The sequence below is a fragment of the Echinops telfairi genome, unplaced genomic scaffold (assembly GCF_000313985.2).
Source record: "Echinops telfairi isolate 266 unplaced genomic scaffold, ASM31398v2 ScPeMD7_7469;HRSCAF=8507_1, whole genome shotgun sequence".
Taxonomy (NCBI): Eukaryota; Metazoa; Chordata; class Mammalia; order Afrosoricida; family Tenrecidae; genus Echinops; species Echinops telfairi.
Window position 1 is genome coordinate 75,145,917 of NW_022111373.1, and position 1,508 is coordinate 75,147,424.

Here is a 1,508-nt window from a genome sequence, read left to right on the forward strand (position 1 = left end):
ATTAAAATACAATCTTATCAAACAACCCTGCAAAACACCCTTTTAAGCAATTTTGATGCCAAATTAGCACGAGTGTCACACAAAATGCTGACTTTAAAAAACCTCATTACTCTAGCTTTGTAGTTAGCTATTTACCAATGACCAGAGAGAATGAACCCTAATGGCCACTAAGTGTTTACTGTCCGTAGAGATAAGAGAGCTGGAACATAGCATCTGCCCAAGGAACAATACTGCTGATCACACACTGCACACAGCACTAAATCAGAATCTGACTCATGGTCAATGGGCACTGAGCTATGGTCCCAGCAAAGGACAAAGTTCTTCTGATAAAGAGCAAATACTTTCTTCGTTGTCACTTTCTCCTTGGAGAACCCAACTGGGAATTAATCTAAAAAAGTCGCAAGAGTCAATGTGATTTTAGAGACAACACACCCTCAATGGCCACACACCCATGGGTTAAAACAGAGATAACCGTCATAAACCTACCCTCCTGTTTAGTGAGCACTGGGCCAAAGTCCAACATGCTCTTCTCCCTACTGGGCAGTTATGATCTTTGGGGGAGGGGTGATTAAAAGGGTCAAGGGAGTTCTGGGGGAAGAGGAATTTAGTTTAAAAACTTACTCCCCCATATCCAAGCCAGCGAGGTGAAGGTTTGAAATCAACTGCAATTAGGCCAGTATTCTCCTGGAGGTTCTGAAGAAGGAAAAGGAACAATTTCCTTCCCAGTGCCTTGACCTTGGCCATGGTAGCCATGATTTCTCCACTCTACCTGATCGTGTGTAAAGACCGAGTTCTCCCACCAGCCCACCATTAACAAGACTGCAAATGGGTTATGAGAGTTTGGTTGCATGGGCGTGGGTTGAGTATGGTGTTCATCCAGCTGTAACAGAGAACTAGAGTGGGATGAGAAGGGGGAGTCATCACCCACCCCCTCCCCAGCTCACTGATCTCCTAGTACAGGAAGCTTAAGCAAATCTGAATCCCAGAGTGCCAACCAGAGTCTCTGCCCTGGCCACCCACAACACTGGCACTGCTATGGAACTGCTCAGCCATTCAACTGTCTGTCTTCTGGCCGTCATACGCCACACCCTCACCCAGAAGCGAAGCGGATCTCCGACAGAAGCTTAGAGAGCTTACCTTTTGGCTTCCTCTAAGTGGCACAAATATTCATAAGCGATGTTCTGCCGCCGCCTCTCATCCATCTCCTCCGCAGAGAGTCTTTCATCATCCACGATAGCTAGACACAAGAGAGAGTAGCACGTTACTTCAAAAGCAGTGTCCATCCAGTAAACACCAGAGACATCAACTAGGAAAAGACAAAACACAACACCCAGACTCATACAGGCAGTTCAACACTGAACCTTCAGAGATAGGGCATTAAAACAGCAAGCATTGAAAGAGACTGGCCTCTGAATACTGCAATTATTATATTATTTTTAGCCAATAAAAAAAATTCCAGAAGTGTAGGTTAGTCCCAACTCAATAAGAGAGCGGCGATAAGCTTTCAT

General features: G+C 45.2%; 1 protein-coding gene across 1 annotated transcript in view; it reads right to left on the minus strand.

Annotated features, from left to right (window-relative positions):
- IQGAP2 (IQ motif containing GTPase activating protein 2) overlaps nt 1-1,237 on the minus strand; it is a 291,748-nt gene extending 290,511 nt beyond the window's left edge. Inside the window, 1 exon segment of the mRNA XM_004703528.2 lies at nt 1,138-1,237. Within this exon segment, the coding sequence (XP_004703585.1) occupies nt 1,138-1,202 (65 nt within the window). The 5' untranslated portion in view covers nt 1,203-1,237.
- Between the last annotated feature and the right edge of the window lie 271 nt (nt 1,238-1,508).